This window comes from Buteo buteo, chromosome 4 (genome assembly GCF_964188355.1).
Source record: "Buteo buteo chromosome 4, bButBut1.hap1.1, whole genome shotgun sequence".
In the NCBI taxonomy this organism is placed as follows: domain Eukaryota; kingdom Metazoa; phylum Chordata; class Aves; order Accipitriformes; family Accipitridae; genus Buteo; species Buteo buteo.
Genome location: NC_134174.1, coordinates 32,447,838 through 32,474,199, shown reverse-complemented (window position 1 = coordinate 32,474,199; position 26,362 = coordinate 32,447,838). Strand labels below are relative to the sequence as shown.

General features: G+C 39.6%; 1 protein-coding gene across 1 annotated transcript in view; it reads right to left on the bottom strand.

The window, feature by feature from the left end:
* PCDH15 (protocadherin related 15) overlaps positions 1-26,362 on the bottom strand; it is a 711,887-nt gene that overhangs the window by 169,068 nt on the left and 516,457 nt on the right. Inside the window, exons 14-17 of the mRNA XM_075025448.1 lie at positions 23,368-23,502; positions 22,071-22,220; positions 12,137-12,330; positions 5,417-5,549 (exon numbers count right to left, since the gene is read on the bottom strand). Coding sequence (XP_074881549.1) covers positions 5,417-5,549; positions 12,137-12,330; positions 22,071-22,220; positions 23,368-23,502 — 612 coding nt within the window. The remainder of the gene's footprint in view (positions 1-5,416; positions 5,550-12,136; positions 12,331-22,070; positions 22,221-23,367; positions 23,503-26,362) is intronic.

The following is a 26,362-nucleotide window of genomic DNA, read 5'->3' as shown; positions in this document are numbered from 1 at the left end:
CCTCCACAATAATTTGCTTTTAGGGGGATGAAGATCAGGATGAGACCTTCGAGAAGGGCTACTAACAGCACCAAAACAAGTATATTCTACCTACTAGATGACAAAAAGAGCTTTTCAGAAGTCGAGTAAACTACTTTTGAAGTTAAGCTTTGGCTATTCTATTTCCAAACATGGCCATAAATTTGCCATGTATTTGTTACTTTTTTGTCAAGTGTACACGCACATTTTCCCCAAAAAGACTCTCAGGTACTTTTCAGAGAAAATACTGTCTACCGAACTCACAGCTACAACTATTTAGCATTCAAACCCCAAAGTGATTAAGCATGTTATTGCAGGAATAAAGACACTGCTGTGAAAATTCCAACAAGGCCAAGTTCAAAGAAGGGCGGATAGGATTTACCAGGAGACAGGTCAAAATAAAAAACAAGATAAGGAGAGAGCAGTTTTGTGTTTCTCATCTTTCAACAACTGTCCTCCTCCTTATCTATTTTCTGTAAGCATTTGCTGTAAACCACAGTCAAGGACTGTGTATCTTTGGCTTGACCATCTAAAAAGCAGTTCTTAAGACAAAAAAAAGAGAAACAAGAAAAACCAAAACACATCCCCCCCCTCCCCCCCCAACATTAAGAACAGAAGCAAAAACTATTCCAGTGTGCAGGCAGAACAGGGAATCTAGTAAGAAACCAACTTGCCTTAACCAAAGGAAGCATATAGAAAATAGTGGCTAAAGAAAAAGCAAGCACAACTATATGATGACAAAGTCAGAGAAACTCAAGGTGAAACTGTAATAGGAACAGAAAAGAATACAAAGGATAAAGAAATGTTTAGGTTACAGAGGAAACTCAAGGAGCATGGCACCTTGCCACAGTATAAAAGCAGAAAGGATGATGTTGAGGAGGTTAAAGAGCTAACACTTCTTGTGTTTCAGCTGCAATCGAGCAGCAAACAAAATTAACTGTGGCAACAAAGGGGTAAAATCTCAGATGAGAATAGGGAAAGAATAAGGCAGAGAATATGTACATAAACAGAGCATCTTTAAATCATCTGCTGAAATTAAAGCCTGATGAAATTCATCCTAGTGTATAAAAACATGGGCTGAAGCAATCTCAAAGCCATTAGCAGTTTTCTTTGAAAGCTCACAGAGGACAAACGTGCTGAAGGGCAAACACAAGGTATATCTTTCACAGAGGAACAAGCCAGGAAATCACAGACCAGACAGGTAGAGCTCAATTCCCAGAAAACCACAACCAATCAAATTATTTGTAAGTACCTGTGATGACAATATGGAGATAGATAACACAAAGCTAAATTTCTCAAGAACAACGTATGTCAAAGCAATCTAATCTTCTTTTACAACAGGACAACAGGGCTTGCAAATAGGGAAAAAGCTGTGGATGTAATAATGCATCTTAGCCACAGTAAGGCTTTTCACACTGCCTCATGTGACATTTTCACAAACAAGTTTAGACAACATTGGTCTCCAAATGGAAGATGGGATTAAGCAAGAATAAAAGTGATCATAGAAATTAAGGTCAGACAGCAGTGGATAGCATTTAGTACTGACTAAATTCTGCAAAGGTGTGATTATTTCTTCCAATACCAATCAATACTTTCAATAACAGTATCAGTGACAGAATAGGAAATCTGTTTATAAAACCCACGTATAGCACTGAGTGACAAGAGGTGCCAGCATGTTAGAGGGTGTGAGCAGAATTCAGATATTCTTATGCTGAAGATATGAACGGTCAAGATCTGATTCAGTAAAGGGAAAAATTGTTAGCCAAGAATATGAAACTATACAAATACTGGATGCAGAAAGTCTGACTAGTTGGCATCTGAGGACTATCACAGATCCTAAATCACCAGAATCATATTCTTGCTTCAATCTTCAGCGGTCCTTTGTACTCTTTTTACCTTACCTGCAGGGGATCCTGTCCTCACTTCACATTTAAGGGTATCTCAGAAGTTTGTTTATAGTCTACATTCATTCATAACAAGTCGGGAGACTTTCAAAAAGACATAAAATAAAAGACTGGTTCTAGTTCATTTCATTTTCTCCCTATGTCCAATGAAAATGTACCTTTCAATCAACATACTTAAAAAATCAGGGGAAAAAGTTTATCATCGTTTTAAAAAACTTCTGTTTTCTTTAAAACCAGAGAAAAGCGAGTTATTATGTACATAAGAAAAACACTAAGGACTTGCACATGAGAAAAGAGCAATCCATACCTATTGTTTTCCAGATCAATTGTATACAGTGACTTCATAAATTGTACACAATGATTTCATGTTGCTTCCTTGTTCAGCACATAACTGGACCATGATAACGGTCCTATTTGTTTTGCAGAGTCCCAGAAAAATTACCCTATTTGCATATTTTAATTAATAATGGCTGGCAGAACATGAAGCAATAAACACCTCCCAGGCACGCAATAAAGTCTGAGTTTTATTTACAAATTAATACTGTGGAGATCATTTAATATGGCATTACTTAATCTCAAATGTTGTTAATTAAAACACCAGTCACAATCAACTGGGTACATTATAAAATAAATAATAGTATAAGAAAAAAATATAACGCTCCATCATCTGCATGAAAAATTTTAACGGAAAAGGAGAAAGTAGATTTTATTTTTAGAACATGTATTTTAAAGTCTAATAGGCAAATTTAAAACAGCTGCATTGCATTGTTATTGACACTGTTATTTTACACATCTTCAGATTTGCTAACTTGGGAATATTTAAAAAACGTTGCTTGCTCTCTCTCCCAGTTTTTGTAATTCTCATACTGTATGCAACACTAACAAAATATTACCAAGAGAGAGTCATAAAAGCATAACCTCTTAACCCTACTGCACCAACCAAAACATACTTTAAGTCCAAAACACTTAATGTATTGATAAAACTATTCATGGAAGAAAGGGTCAGTGTGAAAATTTACACATGAAAACACTTGTTAAATATATGAGGTCTGGTAATAGTCCGTATTACCTATGGAACACAGGGAATACCTTAATCTATTGTTAAAATTCCACAAAAACCTCTAGATGACTAACTGGTAACTTTCTGTTTGCCTGGAAAAGACAGCACAAGATTTCATATGCTTAAATACTCAGTTTATGAATGTTTAAAATGTCCTGGCCAATTTTACACAGGGAATAAAAAAAGATGAAGACAGAAATATACACCACACAATAGAAGTCCTTTAATACAGATGGGCGTATTAATGCAGAATGAGGCAGTTGAACTTGCACTACAAAGACAATGCATCTGCATTTCAGGTCTAGGACCACCAGCCCTACAAAAGACACAGTCTTTGACTAATCCCCAAGAGATGAAGCCACGCATATTTGTGATTTAACGATTAAGTCTTTTTTACAAACAGAAATTGTCTAGCTGAATTCAAGTCCTGCATAGTATACTAGTAATATGAGATAAATCTAAATTGCAGTAACAGTAAGCAGAAGAGAACATATTCTATGTATTTCCAAAGCTCTTAAAACTAACTGATGCATTTCACTGTTTCCCAAACACAGTAACTCATCATTTCTGGGGATCTTGGGCATGTAGTAAGAGAATACCCACTGCTATATCACCAAAACGCTCACTAGCATCCTGGCTAGGAGGACAGTAGACATGACCATTTTGCATCTCCCCTGCCCTGCCAGGCACAGGCTGTCTCTCCCAGATTTACTCCGCGTACCTTACCAAGGATCATTTGAAAAGGAAAACAAAATCTAGGTAAAAAGTTTGGGTTTAGTGAAACATTAAAGCAGACAGATTATTCCCACAATGAGGTTCACTTTCTAACCACATTTAAATTACGTAAAACTCTTAAATACTAAAACCTGCTAATAGGTTTTTTGCCTCCAAAGATCACCCAGGCCTTCAGCCATATATTCCAGCACCCGTCAAGTAAACTCAAATGTTTTTGTTTCTCAGCATGCTCCTGGCTCCCATTACTCTTTGGGGTTTTGAAAACCAAGCATCTCCCCATGAGTCAGAAGAAGGCTCCTGACAGCACGGCTCTTCAATTCTGAACTCACTGCAGGCATTAAAGACATGCCAGAAGTTAATTTTCAGCACTGAGCTAAATGAGTCATCCTCCCTCAGTGCAGGTGACTATATCAGCTTAACCATCCATAATAATCTTAATCCTTCATCAGCAAACGATTTTAATAGAAACTTACCCAACCACCTGCATCAGTGACTCAATTAGAGTTCTTTTATTTCACACACTTCAGTTTGGATTACTTTTTTTTTTTTCCCACGCATTTACTGAATGTGCAAAACACACAGAGCCACACACTTGAGCTGATATGAACTGACCTAATTCCACTGAGTTCAACAGACTTCAATAGAGCTACACTGTCTTAAAGCAGATAAGGCTGTTGCTCTCTATGGTTTCTGTTTAGCTCAGGTATTTCCAGTCTTCTTCCTTTGAATGGCTTTATATGAAATCTGAATAATGCTATAAAGTTTACAGGAACAACGCTCAGGACATCATGCTGTACTGAGTTTATTGCTTTGGACTTGAAGCCATAATCATTTAACAATGATAATAATAATAATAATAATAATAATAATAATAATAATAATAATAATAATGATGTTCCTGTCATGTCGTCGTCCCCCCCCCCCCCCCCCCAAAAAAAAAATAAATCTAAAGAGTTGTAATTTATCTACCTATTTTGTATAGCTGGCTTTCAAGACGTGGACAGAACATAATGCAGCAAAAGCTTAGGGAACGGTGAATAAGCTAGGAGAAAACTAATACATTAACCATGCAGCAGCACACAAGAGAAGCAACCTGGGTCTGCAAAACACGTCAATGCAGCATTATTTACAAGCAATACTGGACTAATGTGCTTTCACTGCTTCCATTTGCAGAGCTATATTGGGTGGTCAGTTAGTACAGGGACCTCTGCTTTTTGTTAGCCTGTTAACAGCAGTTGTTACATACACCAAGGAGAGTAAGTATCTTCATATGTTTTTCAAAACCAACGGGGTAAAGAAGGCTGAGTGCCAAAAATCTTGCAAAAAATTCCATGTGAGTTAGGTGGAGAAGGTCCTAAGCTCCTCTGATTTGCTGGCAAACATATATATAGATATTTTAACATAAGAAATCGCAGGTCTTTCAAGTTTTGAGCCATTCATTGCATTTTTTTCTCATATACTTCAGCCCCATATGCGGCCTATAGTACTTTTTAGCACATTTAATGCAAAAAGAAGTTACGGAAATATCCAAGTAAGCACTTTTCCTATACGGTCCATGTAAAAGGGGCTATTTACTAAAATGAAATAATTTTCAATCCCTATAAACTGTCCTTTCCTCCTGTATGCAAGGACTGGGTTCTGCATGGCATGGGCACAAACAGAAGGAATGTGGTAAAGGCTTACAGGGAAGCATCTGTACCTGCAGGTTTAACAAAACTGCTCCAATTCTCATGGCCTCGCTGACTTCAAGGCTGTACATCAGCTGGGGAAAGCGGGGAGGGCTCTGGTTGTTGGGCGGAAGGACCTCAATGTAAACAGTAGTAATAGAGCTTCTGCAATGCAAGAAGGAAAAAAAAAAGTCAAAGCCAGTCAAAATCAATAAATCAACAAACACAAGGCAACCAACAAAGTCTATTTTATACACTGTGTGTTCTCTAGCTCTAACAACCTCCCTTTGCTCCTTTAAAAGCTTCAGGACATATTTTTCATTCTGCACCAAAAATAAAGCAGGCTGCTACATTAACAGAAGAAAAGCTAATGAATTTCTTTAAAAGTAGCCCAAGTGTTCCTTGAAAAACAAAGCAGTAAGATATCAGTGCACACTCCACATACAAAGATGACTCATAATCCCCTGGTGATACTGTGTCCTCTAGAAGAGCATGACAAATTCTGAGAAGGCATGTCATGCTCCTGCCATGCACAATATCCACCCCTGGAGCATCCCTGCTGTTGTTCAGTTTGCTACCCTTCTTTGGCAGAGAGGGAACAGAAAATGTTGATGGAGAGGATAATGCTGGGAGAAGACTGATGTACACCACTCTATAAGAGACTGCCTCAATATTGTGGTTCACACAAACCCCAAGCCCACTTCAGGCTAGTGAGCCATGGCAATACAGGACACTACAAAACCCACAAAGGAAATGTGGCAAACCCTTCAACTGCACTGAATGCAAACCCAAACATAGTGCAAACAGCATTACAGTTTGCAAGCTGAGGGCTCTTCTGGGAACACTGACACTCAGTACAGACCCTGCAAAGAGCATGCTGTAGATACATTTGGTATTCAACTGCTCCAAATTGAGAAAGGGAGCCAAAAGACTCCCTGAAGTTAAAAGAGAGGTTTAAAAATCTGGCTTAAAGGGACCTTTCTCTTGCATCTTTGCTCAGTTATTCCATCTGCCTTCTCTCCTGTATGTTAAAAGAGTACCTCTGCCCCTGAACAAAATCCTGAGAAGAGCAAGTGTTACACTGCAAGCGCTTATTTCCTCCCCATAAGCCCTTTGACAAAGTTGGTAAATCTCAGGCTTTAGGGCTGCAGGAAAGAAACTGCTTCAGGACAAAGGGATTTGTCCCCAGTTGTGGGTTGGGTGTTTTTTTTCTTTTTTTTTGTTTTGCGGGGGGTGGGGGTAGAAAAGGAAAACATGAACACACAATAAGGTGCTTCTTGCAGGGCTAGCAAACTCAGAGCATTTTTAGAGACTCCTACCAGAAATTACCAGGTATCTTATAGTTGAAACAGCTTCTGTGTTAACTGATAAGAGTTCATTAAACACCAAAATGACACATCACTAATCAATGTTATTAATTAGCTGCACACGTTTCTGACCAAGCACAGTCACCACTGCGTTACAGATGCTTCCCACTGCCCTTCGCCAGCAGGTTTTATAACTCCGCGCCACTGATCGGAGCTGTGCAGACCTTCGCTGCAACACCATGACAGATAGCTGCATTTTAGGGGCTGTGCCACGCAGCACGCTGACCGTGCTCCAAGATAACGAACCATCAAAGCCCCTGTCCAGAAAGACAAACGCCATCAGTAGGTAACTGCCACAGAAGGAGCTCTGTCCCTATGGGCACCTCCACACACGCAGCCCACAGCCCACGAGGAAGGGATTAAACCCTACCCGGTGCGTCCTGCCTTTCACAGCTCAGCCACGCGTTTTGGCCAGTTTGGAGCACGTACTGAGAGCTGCTTCGCTGCTGCCTGCTTTGAACAGGAGACAGACACGCTCGTCAGTTGTGTTGGACAGGGTGCCCGTGCCCAGGGGCAGCAGCTCAGGCTGAGCGGTCTCTGTGAGGAGAGGCCGGGGCTGCCGCAGGGCGGGCACAGCCGGTTCCAACCGGTTCCAGCAGCCCCGTGGCCAGTCACAGCTGAGCCCCTCAGCCCTGCTGCTGGCGCCTCTGGGGAAACGGATTTAAGGAAGGGGAAAATGCCAGAAAGGAGACGAATGAGGAAAAAAAGGTGTGAGGAACAGGTTTGTGACCACCAAGGCGGGAGGAGGAGGAGGCGCTCCAGGCGCTGAAGCAGAGACTCCCCTGCAGCCTGTGAGGAGACCATGGTGGGGCAAGGAAAGGTGTGGGGAGGAAGGAACGGCAGAGCCGGGCTGTTGTGGACTGACCGTAACCCCCATTCCCCATCCCCTGCACTGCTTAGAGGTAAAGGAGCTGGGAGTGAAGGAGTGAAGTTGAGCCTGGGAAAAAAGGGGAGTTGGTGGAAGTTGTTGGCTTAGTTTTTGTCTTTATTGCTCACCATCTAAACCGATTTTAACTGGCAATAAGTTAATTTTCCCCAAGTCGAGTCTGTTTTGCCTGCGATGGTAATTGGTAAGTGACCCCCTGTCTTTATCTCAACCCATGAGCTTTCTCACTTTATTTTCTCCTCGGTCTTGTTGAGGAGGGGGAGTGAGAGAGCAGCTGGGAGGGTACCTAGCAGCTGGCCAAGGTCAACCCACCACCTATACATTAACAATATATACAAGTTGACTCTAACAAGCCTTAAATGTTCAACTGCTCCACTGCTAGCCATGTCATGACAGCCTAGCAAACACCCACCTGTGCCCCAAAACCCTGGCTACCAGCTAGTCCAGGGCAATCCTGAGCTCCCCACATACAGCGATGCTGCAGATGTTGCCTTGTGACAGCCATGTCTCTGGAGCAAGTGCCAGATTCGCATCCATCTACAAATACAGGAGACGAGGATCCTACTGCTTCGAACATAATAGCCAGGTCCTTATTTGGTGTAATCAAACTTTAAACAAGTGCATAACTTGCACTGAAATGCATCGGTGAATGATAGACCCTTCCCATCTATCATATCCTTGGGTATTTAAGAAGCTGAATTTGCAGATTACTGACTCAATGGATATAAACAAAACCCGTGTAATCACAGGGGAAGCTGGACAATTACAACTAAAGTCAACCATTCAGTGTAGATTACCTGCTTATAAACTACAGTCAGTTTCCTGTCTTCTTGTCTATTTTAAAATACTCCCTCATATCCCACTAATCTTTTTGAATTGATGTTCCACACTTACACTGTTGAAATAAAAAAAAATACCATCACCAAATGTGCAACAACAGACACAATGAATTAGCGGACAAATACCACTTGAGCACTGGGACTGCATATTTTCTTGGGATAGCTGCCGTCTGTGTATGATATATACATCCAAACAGTTGCGGTTTAGTGTGCATTTTTCTTCCACTGCTGAGTTTTTAATAAAATATATTGTTCTGTATAATTTTTTTCCTGATCCTGCTACATCTTAATAATACCCAAGCTGATTTATTGTCTATCAAGCTCCAAAAAAACCAACAAAAAAAGTTTCTGTTCACCACAAGAGTAAACAAATTTTCTTCAAATCTTTATGATAAGATCACAGAAGTAAAGCACGAGTAGTCTGCAAAATAAAAGCGCTACAATATTAAACGGCTACTTTTTTTCATTTCCAAACTGTTTTTGATTAACGCTTTGCAATTTTAACCCATTTGTTTTGTGTGTGTTATCTACAGCTCATTTAACTGGCTGGCCAAATCTATTTTGGCATGGGAAAGGAAAGGAGAGAGAACTGAGCCTTCCAACAACTGCAGTTAGTGTTTTAACACTGCAGGGACACTGAATACACTGAGAACAGAACAGAGCTCAGGAACTGAATAGTGCATACAAACTCACACAAGCATGGAAATACAGCTTTTACACTACTCCAGCTAAATGGTAATGCAAGGAAAGCATGGTCAACAGGCCACTGAGATTATGTCCCTGTCTCTGCTTTAACTATGCGCTTACCACATACAATGATACTATATCATGTATAATGAATGTATTTATATACATGTGGACCAATATATCTTTGGCCAAACAATCTCTGCATATTCAAGTCAAAGGGAAAGAGTACTTTTCCACTATATGGAATAATAATGTCATGACCAGGGAATTTCTAGGTTGGACTTGATCTGGCAGACTGCTGTTACCACTGAGTGACATGCTTTCACTGTACAGGAATACGAGGTCAATGGTGAAAAGGCTAAGGTCTGAAATGAAATTGTTGGGTTTTACAAACGTTGTTCTCATTTTTTTTCAATAATAGAAACTGCTAATCACTATATGCTTAACAATAACTTCAGTTCTAAAAAACTAAACATCATTAAACTTTAATACTTTGTATAAACTTAAATATACTTAAAGTACTTAAGTGTACTGAAATATACCTCAATAACTTACATTAATGATAGAAACTTTAATAATACTCAAAAAAAAAAAAAAGTTTTATGCACAGTCACCCGGCAAGAATTTAGTATGTCATACTACACAAAAAAGCTTCACCACAAAAAAGAATGCTTTTCAATTTAAATTTGTGCTTACAAAGGCTACAGAGCTACAGATCCTGAACCAGGTTTAGTAGTTTGGTCTTGCTTTGTGCATAAGTAAGGGGATAACTGAAAGCCAGCCAGTTTACATGACTACAGTTAGCCTGGTATGTCCTGCAGCAGAACCCAGATTTGGGAAAAAATGCTTAATATTTGAAATTACATCAAAATCTGTTCTTCATTTCTTTTACAGGGCACACACCTTCCTGCCTGCACAGGTATGTAATGGCTGGCTAGACCTAGCCCATTCCTAGAAGTCTCAAATACAGGTTACTGCCTCCAGCAAGGCAATGTGAACCACCTAACACAATGTGACAACTTTGCATTAGAAGGAGCAAGAAGTTCATACAACCCCAACTGCGAGACACTAACCACCTCCCAGCCAGAAGGAAGCAACTAAGGAGATGCAAAAGGACAGTCTTAAAGACCTCGGAGCCGTAGCTCACATGAGCTTTCCCTAGCTTTTCTATGTGTAAAATGACAAGAGGCTGCTTCAAGCACCACCAGCTCTTTTCTGGTTTTCCAGCCTTACGGAAAGAACATCAGGGAGACAGGGAAATCTCTTTATCCAAATGCCCCTTGCCAGACAGTAAGAGCTGTCCCAGTTCGTTCTCCACAGCGCCTCGCTGAAGCTCCAGTGACCCTCCCTCTGATTTTTTCAACCTTCACAGACACAGGAAAAAACAGCTCTGGGCCCCAAATACACATCAGGTAGAGGCCAGGCTGGCCCCAGGGCCACCCACCCCAGCTTTGGGAATACTGCCTAGATGGAGTGGTTTTTTGAACACACATTAAAAGCTATGAAGCAAATTACATGCTGTAATTCCATAAAATGGGAGACAAGCAGAAAGGACAAGAAAGGAGAGCTTTTCCACTTTTGAAGATTACTGCAATAAAGACATTTTCAGAGGAGGAAGTACATGCTCCCAACATACCTCATCAGATGTATATATTTTTAGACAATATAAAGATTTCTCAAACACAAAAGAAGCTGATGGCAATCAAAGCTGTATTGTACAGGCTACTGTTGCTGGGGCCACACCGCTGGATTCTGAAGCTCTCCGAAGTGGCATTATTGATTTTTGTCCTCCACTTTAATACTATGCTAGTACTACACAAAAGTAAGTGCATAATAGTCCACGATCTTCTCCTCAGCGCTACTAACAGCCCACTATCAGCTACCTTAAGAGAGGGCTTATCAAGAAAGCAAGCAAGAGGGAAAGGAGAAGACAATTGAAGCAGAAGACTGTGTTACCAGATATTAGTTTTATGAACAATCTAACAATCCGAATACTTCAGTGATGGAAAAATGTAATCATAAAATACGTGCACAACAGTATGAGCTGCTTTCTTGGAAACATCATAGAAGCAGCAGGTCCTGCAGAAAAGCCAATGAGTGAAATTCCACTTTTGTGTTATCTTTCCTTCTTACATTCCCCATTTGAGGAAAAGAAAAAAGGTTGTGGGAGATTTAAATGCTGGAAACTACTGTTCCTCTCTGTCATCCTCTTTGGACAATGAGGTTGTCACATTATCAATACCAGGCCCAGAACATGAGAGCCACTTTTATGCACCGCCCCACACACACCTTCATGAAATGACATTTGTGCACAATTGGCATATGCAGAACACAAAAGAAGCAGGTAAGTAGGACTCGATACCCTTATTATTTATTTTTTTTTTAACATGAGAGCATCCTAGTCTAACCATACTAAATTTGCAGGCTGCTCTTCTTTATCAGCTGGTGGAAAACAGAAATAATTCTGCCAGTGAGAATTTAGGTCTTAGTGGGGGCAGTGCTCACTATTGGCACAGCCTGTCAAGTATGTCCAGAGTACGCCAAGTCTGGATGACCTTGCACACCCTATACCTGAAGAGGTCTCCAGTGCAGCAACCAGACTATTTCTGATCCTTTCTGCATCACAGCAAGCCGTATTCTGAACAAAAAGCATCTCCCTTCTCACTTGCTTTCTTCCTTACATCCTTTCAATTCAATTTCTCTTAACAAATGGGCATGCACAATGACAGCACGACATGTGAACTTTTACAGGCAAACGAAATAATGAAAACTGCATACTGTAAGGAACATATAAATAAGGAACAAAAAGTAAAAGACTTCTAACATGACACTTTTCCAAAACGTGATCCTTACACCAAACAGAACACATTGAATTGTATTCCAGTGCAGAGTTATAGACATAAGGGTGTGCCACACTTCTTACACGCTGCTAAGCACTGATTAAAAAATTAGTTTCATTATAAGATGAATTACCTTCTCTGCGCAGGAGGAGCACAATCAGATGCTTTGACAGTGAGAGCGTAGGATCGCCCCACTGACAATACAACTCCTGGAGCAATGGTGATAAGGCCTGTTCGGTCATTGATGATGAAGTCTCCCTGATCCCCAGCCAAAATTTCATATACTATCTGTCCATTGGGTCCCTCGTCCGCATCTACAGCGGTGAGCTGCAATTCAAAACCAGAATGTCAGCACACATGGTTCAGTGTTGTAGTTTAATAGTTTTTTGTAAGGCAACTCAGTAGGGGTAGAGGAAGTAGAGGGGAAATTTGAACACCTGTAACATATGCAGTAATTTCTAATTACTGTACAACAAGGATACAATTTAAATGAAGGATAACAGGCGTAAAAACATTATGAAGCAGAGGAAAAACTGCTTACCTAAGATTATGCACAAATTATTTTAAGATACAAATTAAGAAAACTAATTAAGACCAAGTTTACTCTCTGTGGAATGGAATTTATAACGCTTCCTATAAAGGTGGAGGGGGGAAGAAGATACTTATTGTGTTGCAAAGGTAACAAGAGGCTCATATTTAATTACTGAAAGTTCCCATCCCTCTCTACACTCTTCAAAATGACAGCCTTGTTACTGCCAGAAATTCTAATATTCAGGTCTTGCATTACATGCCCTCATTGTGTGGAACTGGAGAACAATGTCTGTATTACTCACGTTTGCATGTACCGTAAAGGAAGCCAAGTGGAAGGGAAATGGCAGCTGTTCCCATATGGATACATACGTAGGAAAGACAACCACGCACATCACAGACATGGAAGGCCCATTTCACATGGCAACATGACACCACCTACCTGAAAGGCTGTGCTTGCAGGGGCAATCTCAGAGCTTTGGGATAAATGCAAGTGAGCACGTACTTCTGTACTTTGTTGCTTTTACTGCTACCATCTACTGGGGCTGTGATTACTCTCGCCTGTAGCGTTTCTTCTCTATAACTGTACAATTTTGATTCTGAGCATGAGAAAAATCTAAGGCCTAAAATTTTAGACCCAAATTATAACGATGAACGTAATGAAATGAGGGGGTTCTTATCGTGCCCCTGGGAATGACAACAGGTTTATCCCACTTCTGTAGTGCGCCATGCTAAATCAAACAGTACACACACACAGACAGAAAATACAGCTCAGTAATTGTATTTGTTTGCTTTTAGCCAAGTGTCAAGTACCAATGACACTGTCTGCCGCGCCATAAAGCAAATAACTAGCAATCTGAGATTTCAAATCAGACCCCTGCTCTAACAGTCAGAAATATGCATCCATGCCTCAGTCATGCCAGCTGACAGCGCCATGCCCTAGCTAAGCCCCTTCACCTCTCCTCTTCTGTTACCCATATGTAGAATAACTTGTGTTATTCTATATATGACACATAATCACACAGCAAACTGCTCACAGAACCTATCACTTGACTTGTATTACTACAATTAAAACTTTGCCTTAACTATCACCATATTCAGAAAACAAAAAGGAGCAGAGTGTTCCGTTACATTTAGGGTTGAGTCACCAAAGTACCACTAAATTACGCCAGTACCTCTGGACTTTCTAAGGTGAATTTCTTCTTCCCATAGGGGTTATTTTTGCTGATACACACACTGGTTTCTCAGCTGGCTCTTAATCTTGTGTGACTACGTATTACCTCAAACAGCGCGTGAGATGACATAAAGCGGTACGAGCAGTACTTGAACATCTAGGAGGCCACAGCCGCAACCGGTGGTGGCAGCGCTGTCTGTGGACCCAGCTGCCTGGCACCAACAGCGGTGGAGTGGAAACAACAGGGAATGATAGCACAACAGGCTCCTGCTGCTCCCAGCTGCAGCCGAGCAGTTCAAGGTGGGAAATGGCAAAGGGCACCAGCAGGTACAGCAGCAGACCCCCCTGGGATATACAAAGCAATAAGAAATGCCAGCCTTAGAAACGATTCCCTGCAGGGGTCCTGAAGGGAGGAGGAAAAATAAAAGAATAGACATGTAGCTTCTTGAAAGGTCTCTCCGGGCTTATCTGCTTTTGCTTTCTTGACACAAACATTCAGGCCAGTGGGCACCATTGCACATAAGATTGCAAGTCCAGGATTTAAGGGTAACACACTATGACACAAAACCTTAGCGATGACTGTGAAGCCAACAGCAGGATCAACAGACATTATCTCAGCCAGAGCCAGCCAACACAGCAGGCTAAATGTCTGCCTGCTGGACACCCTTTTCTCATCCCTGTGACACTCTCAAAGTTGACAGCATTGCAGACAGGTAGAGGGACTCATTGAAGTCTCTGCTACATTAGGATATAATGTAATCTATTAATCAACATAGCATCACACTCAGCCTTCAGCAGGTCACAGCCTTTCAGAGCACTACCTACAACTTTCAAAGCACCTTTGCCCAAGGATAGCTAAAGACCTGGAAGAGCAGAAACCAAACCTTGCAACTAAGAACAGGAAGGGAGATGAAGAATAAAACCCAAAGCTGTAATATCCAAGTTAATTACACTTGCATACAACATTAAACACCAAGGGGAGTATGTGAAAAACTCAGGGATCTAGCTGCCTTATAGGATAATCTCGATTCCTTATGTGCATAGGCTCAGTGAAATATGAAATTTCGTATAAAAAGTCAAAAACTTGCTCAAAACCAAGAACTAAGCCCACAATAGCTTAAACAGAATAAATTATCTGGAATGCTAAAAGATAAGCTATTTAGGTGTATTAACAAAAGTGGGGTTTACCACCTTTGTTAGGAGTGCAAGCTATCACTGCTGCTAGGGACTGCGCTACTTTATGGAGGACCAACCATTTTTAACATGGAATAGGTTGCACACAGTATTCATCAACTGAAAAGCATGTTAGTCTAGTTACTCTTCTCCTGAAGTAATCCGTGTTTTGCTTCTTTCACACAAAGCACGGTGTTCCAAAGCAAGTTTCCAACACAAAGGTATTTAATTTACCTAAACTGATTTAATTTGAATTTTTTTTGTCATACATGCTTCCCTCCAACAATGCAAACTGATCACTGTTGCACTAGAATGAGCAAATCCTCTTATTTCATCCTCCTATATTTTGAGACATATTGTATATTGAACATAGGATAAACATTTGAAATACCTCAACAAATCATGAAACAGAGATCACCTCCTCTTAGAAGTTTAAAAACCAAACTAATATCCATGTGTTATTTTCTGAGAACACATCTATCTCATTCTTTATTTTCTGTTGAAATTCTGAAAAAGACTGCACTTTTGGAACGTGCTTTGCATTCCACCCATATGATGTCCTGATATGCCAATATATTAACTTGCAGTGGTCAGTCTCAACACACCAAAACTCAGCACATAAAACGGGCTTTGTCCACCTTCCTATGGTTCAGAGCATAAAACCCTCACAAACTCCGTTTCTTTAATCATTCATCCTATAGTCTCTATACACAACTGGATGTGTTCATTAACCTCCCAAAGAGTTAACTATAAAACTAAGTGACATAGTTAAGAAAAGTGCTGTAATAACCTTCTCTACTGAACTTCAAAAGTAATACACACTAAAAGATAAATAAAGGCTTTATGCAAAATACAAGGTCCTAAGTACTTAATGACAGGATTTGGAACACGGCCAGTTTTTACTGTGATGACATGAAAAAAGGAAATTAATTGACTACACAAATACATAGATTAATAAGGTTAATTAAACTTACAAATACTGAATGCTTGAAAAGATAAGTGATTTGAATAACGTTTTGGGGGCAAAACCAGGAATCAAAACCCAAATTAAATAGAATTAAGTTTAACAGCTGCCTTAATATATGTTTCTATAAATTCCATCTCCAGCTGTCCCAGACCGATAGAGCTTCATAGTTAACAAGATTTGAGAAACACAGTCCAAAATATACAGAAAGAAGTACAAAACAAGATTTATTTTACTCTCCTAAGAAACTTTTTGCATCCAGCAGTATCAGCTTCATTACATTAACGTTTAATGTTTTGAAAGGTTTGCAAAATAGGTGCATATTCTGCTGCAGCAAGAATTGATTTTCTTGGAAGGAAAAGGAGACTTACAATGACAGCCTCAGAGCTTACAAAGACATTCTTGGTCACTACATAAGTTCTGTTCAGACTCGCTTTATACTTGGAGGAAACTGAGCTTCAACATTTGACCTGCAACCTTTCCACAGCAACACTTCTAGTGACCTTGGCCCGAACAGATAAAGCGATTACCAACCTTTCCAGTAGCCCTACGTTTTTCAACAGATTACATGTTCACCAAAGGTGGTCTGACCTGTACTGATCTAAAGCAAATCCTGCAGAAACTGTGAGTCATGCCGGTTCGCCTCCCGACGGCTGTCCTTGAAAGGAGTGTTCCAGTCAAGCGAGTACAAGGCTCCAGAGCCACAATCAGGACACATTTATGTTGTATGACAGCGTCAAGGAGACAGTAGAGTTGCTCTCCCAAGGAGCACACCAGTGAAAAACACTGGGCTGCCAGAACTGAGATGGCAACCCTCCTCATCCTTCTAGACTCAGCAGTACAACTCAGCCATTAGTTGCACTAGGAAAAGCAGTAATGAGTTTCTATGTGTCAGGGGCAAACAGGACTGTGATGGAGATATTCCTGAACTTGAGCCAACAAAATGTAACACTATCAGAGCAGGTCAAAATACTTTTTCAATATCTTCTTCAGACATTTCATTAAGTCTCTATCCATTATTTTTACTTGAGTATACAGGTACATTTACTGAGAAATGCAAACATGGAGATGACTTTTACAAACATTTTCTCTAAATTGTTCTCTGGCTTTATAGCAAGATGCATGTTTTAGAGCTGTAAACCAGGAGCGCATGCCAAGCTGCAAATACCCAAACGTGTCTCTAATACACAATTTAGTATGTGTCCATATGCAAGGATGGCTTGAGTCACATGTGTGGGGAATGAAAAGAAACAGTTTTAAAGAGACAAAAATGATCCAGCACTGAGAAGCCGCATTTGAGGTAACGGCAAAACAGTCCCAGGGAAGGTATTTTTTTAATGGCTCTAAATAAAATTTGTCCCCATGTACAACTGCAAGTACTGTTACTGCTCAAGACTAATTCTACTGTGAGCAAGAGATAAGTGATAGAAACTTTACTGCCTGCAGTTTTACCATGTTTTATGTTCTTGCTTTCATTTCTGACCTTCAGCACTATGGCCGTTTATGCCACGATGTATGAAGTTAAGTGCTCTGCATAACCAGGATCTGGGGCAGGACTTCCAAATTAACTTGCACTGGTGATCTTGGGCAGAATTGTTTCAGCTTGCACAAGATGAACAGGTAATGCACTAAGCCACTGCATAGCTTATTTTCCATTTTCAATCATGGAGTTATTTAATTGTTCTTACAAAAAAGCCCTTGAACGCAGGTCATACCTCTGCAATAGGAAATGAGGTAGAAATTAAGACACACAGATAAATTAAAATAGGTTATTTTGGTTACATAAATTTAAAGCAGAGTAAGAACAGCACATAACTTTTAAGGCCAGTTCAGGAGTTTTCCTGTAAAGAGAACATACATGAAATCTCTTCATGGGCCAAGGAAATCTTTGACCTTCAGGCAAATTTATGCAAAGATTTGGGCGGAAAACGTTTTCTGCCATCCTCTGTCCCTTCTCAGCTCTCTCATTTTCTTGCTCAATATTCTCTGTGTGCTGCATAGTTTATGCTGTATATAGAAATGAGAGATGTCTAAAGAAACAGAGTGGATTTAAATTACTCACGTGAAATATTACTGCATTGCTGCTGAATACTCTAAACATCAATGTGTAACTAGTTTAAATACCTGAATGATAGGATGAAAGTACTAATGGAAAAGTGGAAAACAGGACAGCAAAATTATAGTAATATAAAAAAAGATGGAATTAAGTACTTCAACCCATTCAGTATTAATCAGTCTTTCTAGTGATTATTATTATTTACCACACATTTAAATGTTTTAAATGACAGATTTCTCAACCAGCTATTGTCTCCCTCAGAGAGAACAATAAAATACCTATAAAAGCAGAAGGAAAAAAATCAGATAAGAAATTCTCAAGCTGAAAGGGACAGAATATACAGACATTTAAACTTTAGTGAGAAAATACTCTCCTCAACCAAGGCCTCAAACAATCTCACAAGTACTCAGAGTAGACAACTGAAATAAAAACTTCCCAAACCAATTCTGTTTTCAACACCCCGACGGTATTGCCATAGCTCCTGCACAAGAAGTCAGGGAGCAGAGATTTCATGTTCCACTCTGTATCCTCAGAAAGTGGAGGGAGGTCATTCCTATAAAGGGGGCAAGCTCCTCTATCACAGTACCCACCAACTTTCTAAAAAATACACGAGCAGCCATGCAAAGCTGCAGCTAACACGTACAACTGGAAGGCAAAAGGTAGATAACCAACCACCACCAGGCTCCCAGATGAAACGAATACAACTCAGTAGCACACAAATTTGTTTCCACTGTTTTGCTGACTTCTCTTAAAGGCAACAGGGAAAGAAGGGAAATGCCTTGCTCTAATCACTCGGGGGGTGGAGGGGGGAGGAATTGAATTTAATTTGTAATGGATTTTTTTTTCCTGCTATTTGTGGTTATTTTCAAGCAGAGCCTAAGGATTTTTTATTCTACTTTTTTTTTTTAAGAGCATCCCAGACAGCAAACACAATCCAAACTGTTAACTAATATGTTTGGGTGTTTTTTCCAGGAGTAAAATCAAAATAATTTCCCACAAAATGGGACAACAAGCAGGTACAAACTGGGGTTACTTGTACATTTTCATGCAACTGCACTCAGCAAAAAAAAAAGAAAAAAAATCTTAATCCCTTATTACCCTCAGGATAATAAAATCAAAGTGGCAACTGCATGAGAGCACTTACATTGTTATGCAGAAATTCACATTTTTGTAGAAAGGTGACATGCTTTACAAGAGAAATATTTTCTTGATCTTCTCTGAAAATAAGTCTGAGTAGAGAGTTAAGTGCAAGCCAGTGCTTATGTGTAACTGATTATGAGATTGTACAGATTCACTGAGGTCAGTGCTCTTTCTCTAACCTACTTTCTCTGATTAGAGAAAATGGTTTTTATAGACTAATCGTATCTGACCTGGGTCATTTTCCACTGGGAACTATCAAAGCTGATCATCATCTCACAACAAAAAATCTCAAATGATTCTTAAACCAATGATGAGATAGAGTTACAAGATGAGTTTATTCCATATACAGAGAGCAAGCTAATTATGTCATCAAAATCACTGTATTAGCAGTAAAAAAAAAAAAAAAAAAAAATATCTGTTTTCCATTTGAGAAGGTATTTATAAAGCAGAAGCAAACAGTGATTTGGCAGCACATACCCACCTTCCTGGCCTACAGAAACCCATGGCTATTTGTGGCACCACAGACACGGTGGCTACTCATAAGTCCACAAGACAAATCCCATTTCTCACAGTCCTATAACGCTGAATGAAAGACTCGGTGCCTGCAGCCTGGGCAAAATAACAAGGCGAGCAACTTCCCATATACCCTAGCAGCCTGAAATCATTACTGGCATTATCACAGTACGCAGAAATCTGAAGATGACTTAGCTTTTTTTTATGTCAGTTTGTTTATAAACTCAGATCATCTGGCAATGTAAGATTAGTCGAAAAACCACTCCACTCCCAAAACAGCCAGAATTTTCTACCTTCCACCTCTAGGCCACATTATAAGATCATAGTCTGAAAGTAACCATGTGTTGACCTTGCAGACAGAAGTGTGGAATAGGGGAAAACAACCTCACTCTCAACCCCCTTTTTTTCCAAAATACTTTTAATTTTTAGCAAAGGCAAGTTTAAGACCTGACCTTCCCACTGCTCATTTCCAACTTCACAGTGTCAGTCTAGAAAAGGGACCTGTTCCAGATCTACTTCAGGCATTAGCTAAGTTCAATTACTCTGCACAATATTCACATCTAAACTCTTCTTCTTACCATTTCTGCCCTTACTCTTTTTCATCCTTGCAATGTTTCTAATCTGCATAATTGCATTGATCTGATCGATGCTTTTCATACAAGCAGTTATGCAATGTCAGTGTGGGGAGGCAAAAGGTAACTGCTGCGATGAGCAGTGGAGGAACAGGAACATAATAGTTTCTCAGACCAAATCTGCTCATGAAGAAGTAACTTGTGTCTCTGCTAAGCTAGCGGTGGCACAGGCTAACACGGATGGCAGAGCTGCCCTCTTGCTTTTTCCCAGAAGGAACAAGTTACTAAGGAATTTGTACTCCTGCTCTTTGCACACCTCCAGGTTCTGAAAATATTCGGAGTAGAATCACCAGAAAGTATAACCCTTAGAACAGCATGTTCCCTTTGAACACAGAAGTACTTTAGCATTGCAGCTGTTTTAGAAAAGCACAATAGCTGCTCTACTTCATCCCAAGTATCATAAACACAATTCGGGCAGCTCAGAGCATCCTTAAGGCCAACTGTGGGTACTGCAACCATTCTTTTCACACATGCTGCAATCTCATTTAGCAACATCTTCCGCCTCACATTTCCTGACACATGCACCTTTAATAGGGAAAAAACATACAGATACTCAGATACTTCAAATCCATAGCACGCTACTTTGCCTGATGCCCTGCACAACAAAGGCCATGCGACAACCCTAATGATTTCTTTTTGGACTAGAGTGCTTATGCTTTAGGAAAAAAACCTTGATTTAAATTTTTTCAGCACTGTATGTATGTCTGTACCTTAAATATCAAGTGAATGTATTGTACTCACAAAATCCACATGTTTATACAGGGAGTTGGGAGTTTACGAGATGTTGCAAATACAGCTCCTAATGTCAAACCCTACGCAGAGCTCCTGAGCTCTACCTGCCTTTTGCTCATTCAGGACAACAATATGTGGTCTTTTTTTATTATTTTTTTTTCCACACAGCCTTGTGCATAGCTTGAAGGAACTTAATTATGTTTAAAACCTTTATCTTTCCCTCAGATCTTGCTGAAAATGTCCCCATGGCTCTCACTGATGCTTTTTAAGCACTTGAGCCCAGACTGATGAAAAGACAAGAATAATATTAACGAAGATAGCAAACATGGCAAGTCAATACAGCCCAAGTAGAGCATAGGGCAGAACAGACACTGACCTCTCTCCTAATACTGTTAAATCACTGTTACCTTCAAATGCTTAATTCCTGATTATATTTCAGAAAATGGTATTTTACTACTGAAGTCGGCTGATGAATTTTTTTCCCCCCAATACTCCCACTGCCTTCTACCACCCTTGAATGCCGACCTCCACTAACAGCATCTTGTCTTCTTATCCATCTAGACTGGAAGCACTCAGGAGCATGGCTGAGATCTTAGAAGAATTACCGCACAAAAAAGCCTTTTTTACATTAACTTCAGCGCAACCACAATTCACCTCCAGTCTACACTGAAACACAAATCAGTGCTTGTAAACTTTAATTAAAACTGCTTCTCTCTCTGGGCCCATGTTCAACACATTTTTCACTGCTCATTTGCTCTACAAACGAATGACTTAGGGTTCTGTAAAAACCAAAAGGTTTTATGACATGGTAAAACATTTCTGGTTGTGTTCTACTGAACTGTTTATCTGTTCTCCCCAAATGTTTTATTTCAATATCCCGCTAATACAGGATAATAATTTCTTCTTTTGAGATTTTTCAGATGAAAAGGTTTTGTAAAACTACAGATGAAATGGCTGGACTGCAGCTATACATCTAAGACAGGCCTATCATATAGTATTAGCAACTGTTTAATAGCTACATAACTAATGAAGTGGATGGAGATACAGAAACTTCATCTGTAGCTGTTTTCAGTGCATTTCCAATTTGTATTAACAAGCCCATCTACTGCTAACAAAAACCGAGTTAACAAAGCTAATAAAAAGACCTGAAATTACCTTTATAACGCCTTCCCCAGGCCTCATATCTGTATAAATCTTGACATTGTATGATATATTGGAGAATGCTGGGGAATTATCATTTGCATCAATCACCAGGATATTGACTGTCACTGGGACACTCTCCTGTACACCATCAGAAGCTGTCATCTTCAAGATAAAAAAAAAAAGCAGAACAGGAACATATTTTAATGGTGTATTCTTAATACAATTCCACCTATGAGAAAATATAGTATGACAATTAAAAATCAGCATTTCAATATTTCATTTTTGTCTGCACTTACAACTACAGGAGGCTGCAGCTGAGCTTGAGCCTGCAGTGTGCAAGATTCAGGGCAAAAGCAAAATGAAACACCACCTTTAAAACATACTGTGTCAGATTAGCAGGAGAAATGAGAGGGGAATAACTGTTTCCCAGGGTTGGGGCTGGGATCTGAGCTGCAGCCCATGGCTGGAAGAGCAGAATCCGTCCCCAGCTGTGCTGAATACCCTCAAGGAGCAGGGCCTGGCCAGAACAGCTCACAACCCTGTCTAACACTGCAAGTCTCACCTGGGCATGGCCATACACAGGATGTGCTATACATATGTTAAACCTCAAAGACAGCATTTTAAGGTGGGACTTAAAAGAGCTAGAGGCCTTCTTACTCCATAGAGAAAATCTGAGCTCTCCTCTCACATACTAAACAGACAGAAAATACAGAGGCATTGATTGGGAAACCCTGCAGAAGAACAGGGTTTCCCTACAACACATTTGCAAATTGCTTTAGGACAGTTAAGATGTTTACTCACAGACTGGGAAATGCCTGAAGGACTATTAAATCCATTTAAGCTTTGGGTTTTTTTCCTTTTTTTAAAATAATGCTGGCTGTGGTTTATGTTAGCCTACTTTTCCATTTTGTACTAAAATAAAGCAGAAAGGCCACTACAGGTGTCATGTTCCTAGCTCGAGGGCTGAGAAAAGAAAAGGCAAAAGTGGCCTCAAAGGCCATGCTGGGTACAAAAGAAAAGAGTCAGACTGTGTCATGGGAGGGTGGTGAGGAGCAGGATACAAGCCTGAGACCATGGAGATGATGCTGGTAGGGGATCTAAAATGTTGCCGCCAAACCAAGCACATGCATTTTGGAGGAGCACACTACTCCAATTATGAACTCCTCACCCCCACTATTGCTGCTGCTCATCCTTCACTGTTTTTCTTCTTCTGTACCATTTTAATAATCTACAATGCTGTCATAGCTAATGATTTTTCAACATTTGCGCTGAACAAGGCCTGATGTGCCCTCAAGTGCATTTAGCTTACCGAGAAGGTGTAAAGCTGCTGGATTTCTCTGTCGACAGGCTGCAGCAGGGTGAGGTAGCGGGTGATGCCACTCTGAGTCACAGTGAAAAATGTATTGTAATCGTTCAGAAAGAGATGGAGCTGGGGATCCTTGGTCTTTAAACAATATTAAACAAAAGAGCATTTTATTAAAAATTCATATATACCATTAAGTTTCCAATTATTCAATGCAAAAGTTTGTTTTAGTTGAAATCTAAATAAGCAGAAAGTACAAATACTGTGATTAAATGGATCTACAAAACTGTAAAAAAAAAAACCCTCCACCCCATAAAAATAACACTGCTGATCTAAAAATCTAATCCTCTTGATGAAGAATGTATTAAAAATACACTTTAACCTATAGAGTAAGTAAACCCAATGGTAAACAAATACCTGTACCTGCTAGTTTTAAATTATGCTTTTTTTCATTAAAACAATAATTAAGCCAAATATACCTTACTAATATAAGAAACCAGATTCAAGCATTTGTCTTCAACCATATTAAACCCCAAACTTATCCTGATTAATGGAGCAATAAAACAGTTGGGTTGGTGCAATGAAAAAAGATAATAATGGGTTGAAGCATATCGCTAAATAGATGCTGTTCAGTGATCTTCTCTATGTCTCAAAAAGAATCAAAATATATTGATGCAGAATTATAAATCTCTCATTCATGAGGTGAAAACCATAGTAAAGCAACTGTGGTATAATGTTCAATAGAAAGTAATATTTTAAGGTAAAGAGGGAAAACAAAAAAAAAGGCAAATCAAGGCATTGTAACTTTGTTACTCATGACTTCCCTAGGTAGCCTACTGGGAAAATGGATTTCAGGTCCGGATGGCTCCATGTACAACTGGGCAAGCACCAAGAGCGGTGCTGCAGTTTTAATGCTGCGTGCAAAACCAAGCGACAACATAAAGACAGGGCAATGCCTCATGAGATATCCTGAGCAGCCACTCAGGAACTCAGCCTTCAATTTCCATCCTCTCTCCTAACATGGTTGGCAGATTATAAGAATAGGGGGAAGAAAAATTAAATGTTCCCTGGGGAGAAAGACTGAAATTAATTTGGAGGCAAATGGAATCTCAGCTAGCAGAAAGGGGGAGGAATGTTTCTGCCACAGACAGAATCAGAAGTTATTACTGTATTGCACAGGGAATAAAGGAGATTAATTGAAGTCCAGAACCTCAAGCCAGTTCCTTCCAGTGTGAACTTACCAGATAGATACAAAGCTGCAAAATGGACTTCCTATCCTTGGTTCTTACCCTGCAGTCTGCTGGATGCCAGCACAGAGCTGGCAAAAAAGGTGTTTAAACTCTGTATGTCCTCGTGGTTCTGAAAAGCCCCATAAATTAAGGCACATTTCTGGGATGTCTGTGTTGTTGAAATGACAGAAGCATGAATTGCGACCACGATGAAATACCTCAACATCTTCACCCATCTCTTTAAAGATGCTATTGAGTTATTAAACTGATTAGACTCCAAGGGTCACTCTGCATTACAGTTATATTTTAAAATAAACTACATTACCTTTTACCGCCTACAGGATTCCAACAAACATTTCTGTGTCCTTGTATGTAATCTGGTTAATTTAACCTGACTTAATGTGCTACTGTCGGTCATCAGTTATTTAGTTTATTTCTGTTGTATGAAGCAAGGTTACAAAAGAGTAATGCAAATGTAATCAGGCAAAACACAAAAGGCTAGGAGATGAGTCCTATAAAAACTGTTTTGAACTGCCCCAAGTAACGTGGACATGAGGAATCAGAGGAATAGTACCATGAGTAAAACATAACAGAAAATCCAGTGGCTGCACAAGGCATAACTTCCAAAGTATTTTTACCAGCTCTTTCCAACATAATTCTACAGAACCCACCCCATACAGAGCAGGACACACAAAGCAGTCAGAAATAGCTGAATTCAGCAAATATCCCCAAAAGTAGCATTATATTCTTTCTCTGAACATTTTCTCAACCTGAATCCAAAATGCTAACTCCTACCCTGTCATTACTGTCATTCCTACATAATTAAAAAAAGAAAACAGACCACTGGCAAGTTCACCAATCCCTACAGCATTGCAGGCATAAACACTTGAGGTAACTCTAACATGCACTAAGTGTCATAATGAACAACTACGAGGACAGATTTGTACAACAGAAGGAGAAAGAGAAACTTATTTTAGCAATCCACAATACTCTAAAGCACACGTTTTGGAAGGCTAAGATTATACTATTTAAATGAGAAACTATTTCAGTTTCTGAAAGCTACGTGAAAGAAATATCAAAGTGTTCCACATGAGTGGTTTCCTATTGCCTAAAGCTTTGCTGCAACTATGCCAACTTTCAGTAAAATTAAAATTCATTTTACAGCTAGCAATGCAAATGGAAATCTCTTTTTTCCATAAAAAATTACAGAAGGTAATTGCCAATAATTGTTCACTTTGTAGACACTACAAAGTCAGTAAAAAATTTGATTTACAAAAACCCTGATTAGTTGTTACAGTTCTTGCTTGTCATGCCATTTTTAACACTAATAAACAGTATTTTTTTCCTAATTTGTTCTTGAGAAAAACCAATGATGGAGATCCCATACACTCCCGAAGTAATCTATCCTATTCCTTAGCTATTCTTGTATTAGAAATTTTATCCTAATGTGTAAATTAAATTGCCTTTACTGCAATCAATGCCTATTTCTACTACCTTCCATGCATGTCAGACCTACAAAGCAATTTATTGCTTAATCTTGGCATTGTTAGGCTTTTACATTTTTATCACATTTTATGCTGAAAGAAAGTCTGCTTGACTTAACTGCGAACATTTTATGTGGCAGAATCTGTGACAGAATACAATTGTGGGAAACAATCCATCTTTGTTGCCAACACTATTTCCAATACTTTAATTTTTTAAGTTATTATTTTATTTTGGGGCCTGGACTTAGGCATTGTGATTTCTGACTACATTACTGGGTTATGTAGACT